The 2,812-nt window shown below is 57.6% G+C and overlaps 1 protein-coding gene across 1 annotated transcript; it reads left to right on the top strand.

Annotated features, from left to right (window-relative positions):
* Positions 1 to 240: 240 nt before the first annotated feature.
* On the top strand, positions 241 to 1,687 carry ETH_00039260 (uncharacterized protein; the record flags this gene model as incomplete). Its single annotated transcript, XM_013379889.1, has 4 exons — positions 241 to 586; positions 825 to 1,078; positions 1,290 to 1,407; positions 1,548 to 1,687. 4 exons carry the CDS (start codon positions 241 to 243, stop codon positions 1,685 to 1,687), a joined length of 858 nt encoding a protein of 285 aa, XP_013235343.1.
* Between the last annotated feature and the right edge of the window lie 1,125 nt (positions 1,688 to 2,812).

The following is a 2,812-nucleotide window of genomic DNA, read 5'->3' as shown; positions in this document are numbered from 1 at the left end:
CTGCTGCTGCCGCTGTTGCTGCTGCCGACGAGCGCCACCGCAACCGTCCCTGCAGCAGTGCGTGTCCACTCAGCAGCAGCAGCAGCAGCAGCAGCAGCAACTTCTGAGCCAAAGGCCCAGCTGCAGCCTTACTGCAGCAGCAGGAACGCCTGCCCTGGCTCAGTTACGCTCAAAAGTCAACAGCAGCAGCAGCAACAGCAACAGCAACAGCAACACCAGCAGCAGCAGCAGCAGCAGGGAATGCAGACTGCCTTTCTACTGCGGAGCTGCTCCAGCAGCAGCAGCAGGAGAGGGGACTTCGCTCGTGTGAGTAGCAGCAGCAGCAGCGGCAGCAGCAGCAGCAGCAGCAGCACCACGAGCAGCGAACCCACCGTCAGCCACAGCATCAGGCCCCGCAGCGACAGCAGCAGGCCGCGCAGCAGCAACGGCCGCAGCAGCAGCAGCAGCAACAACAACCGCAGCAGCAGCAGAAGCAGAAGCAGCAGCAGCAGCCGCTGGTACGCGACAGCAAAGCGGCAGCAAATAAGAGCTGGCCGTTTGCAAGAGTCTATTAAGATTATTCTGCAGAGATTCTTGTCCAGAAACGGTAAACCCTAAACCCTAAACCCTAAACCCTAAACCCTCGCTGTTTAGACGCGGGCGTCCAGTCGTGCTTTGGATCGAAATACACAAACCCTAAACCCTAAACCTTAAACCCTAAACAATCAAGCAGCGCAGCGCAGCATATGCTGCTACAACTCACGATGGCAGCACCAATGCTGCTGCTGCTGCTGCTGTTGTTGTTGCTGCTGCTGCTTCTGCTGTTGCTGCTGCTGCTGCTGCAGCTCACAAGTTCTTGCCTGCCAGCCGCTTCGGGTCGTACAGCTCAAAAGAGTCGCTGTGGCCATCAGCAGCAGCAGCAGAAGCAGCAGCAGCAGAAGCGGCAGCAGCAGATGAAGTAGCAGCAGCAGATGAAGCTGCTGCTGCTGCTGCTGCTGCTGCCTGCAGCATTGATGTGGTGTCTGTACACCTGAACCGAGGCCTCGAAATAGCTGAAGTGCAGCTGGCCATAGACGGGGACCCAGCGGAGCAGCAGCACGTAAACCCTAGACCCTAAACCGTAAACCCTAACTGCTGCTGCTGTTGCTGCTGCTGCTGATGCTGCTGCTGCTGCTGCTGCTGCTGCTGGTGAACGTCCGCGCCTAGCTCCAGAGGTCCAGTTTCTGTCGCTGCTGCTTCCGCCCTCCCTGCTTCTAAATATACTGCTACTGCTGCTGCTGCTGTTGCTGCTGCTGCTGCTGCTGCTGCAGATGTTTGCTGCAGTGGAGCGGAAGGTGGGGCAGCTGCGGCGAGAAGTTGCTGCTGCGCTGCAGCTGCGGAGAGCCCCTGTGCTGCGGCTGTCTCTGTGTGACCTTGACCAAGCCGCCAGTAACAAACCCTAAACCCTAAACCCTAAACCCTAGGAGCAGTTAAAGGTCCCCCGCTAGCTGCAGCGCAGCCGCGCTGCAACCCTGCAGCAGCGCGTAAACCCTAAACCCTAAACCCTAAACCCTTGGGCGTTGCTGCAGGCCTCTTCACGTTGCTGCACTCCATGGAAACAAACGAGCAGCAGCAGGAAGAGGAGCAGCAGCAGCAGCAGCAGCTAGACGAAGCTCTTGGGCAGCAGCTGCTGCAGCAGGTGATGCAGGAGCGGCGACGGAGGCACTGACCTCCAAACCCTAAACTCTAAACCCTAAACCCTAGCTGACAAGCAGGCATAAAGTCGAGGGTTTGTTGCTCTCCAGCCGAGGTGTCTAAACACTGCAGCGGCAGGCAGCTGCTGCTGAGGACTCCATATGCAGCAGCAGCAGCAGCAGCAAAAAAACAGCAGCAGCAGCTGCTGACGCGGCGAATTTTTTCAGCAGCAGCAGCAGCTGCTGTTGCTGCTGCCAGCTCAACCCCCGGTTGAGCAAGAGCAGCGGCGGTATTTGCTGTGCCCGCGCAGCAGCAGCAGCAGCAGCACGTGGTGCCGCGCGCGCTTCTGCTGCTGCTGCAGCAGCAGCAACTGTTGCTGCAGCAGCGAGTGCTGCTCACGCTGCTGCTGCTCCTAGAGCAGCAGCAGTAAGTGCTGCCCGCGCAGCTGCTGCCCCTAGAGCAGCAGCAGCGGCAGCAGCAAGTGCTGCTCCCGCTGCTGCAGCTACTGCAGCAGCAGCAGCAGCAGCAGCAGCAGCAGGACTTAGTCGGACTCTGGTGGGGTGCTAACTTGTGGGGTTAAGGAAGGCTCATCGTGGGGTGTCTCCGCAGGTGTTTCTTTTGCTTCCGTTTTGCTGCTGCTGCTTGCTGCTGCGTCTCTCCCTGCTGCTCCTTCTCCCGCCTGCAGCCTGCAGCAGCAGCAGCAGCAGCAGCAGCAGCAGCAGTTGTTGTCAGCAACGCGACTTGCGCTGGCCGGCGCGTAGGGCTCTTGGCACTGCAACCGGCTGCTCGGCTTCTAGAACTTAGGGTTTAGGGTTTAGGGTTTAGGATACAGAGTTTAGGACTTAGGGTTTAGGGTTTGGTTTTGTTTCATGTAAAAACCTGAAGGTCTGGAGATGCGTGCAGGTTGTTCGGAGCTCCACAGCCTCTGTTCTAGGGTTTAGGGTTTAGGGTTTGGGATTTAATGTCTGCAGGGTTTAGGGTTGAGGGTTTACCAGGGCCAGAGTTCTTGCTCTAGGGTTCAGGGTTTAGGCCTTACCTGATAGTAAGTGTTTGGAGCCCTGTGACTCTCATTTTAGGGTTTAGGGCTTAGAGGATTAAGAGGGTTTAGGGTTTAGGGTTTAGAAGGTTAAAAGGGTTTAGGGTTTAGGGTTTAGGGTTT

Source organism: Eimeria tenella, genomic scaffold (assembly GCF_000499545.2).
Source record: "Eimeria tenella Houghton genomic scaffold, Eth_scaff4130, whole genome shotgun sequence".
Classification (NCBI taxonomy): Eukaryota; Apicomplexa; class Conoidasida; order Eucoccidiorida; family Eimeriidae; genus Eimeria; species Eimeria tenella.
Note: the sequence above shows the minus strand (reverse complement) of the source record. Positions and strands in the feature narration are given on the sequence as shown.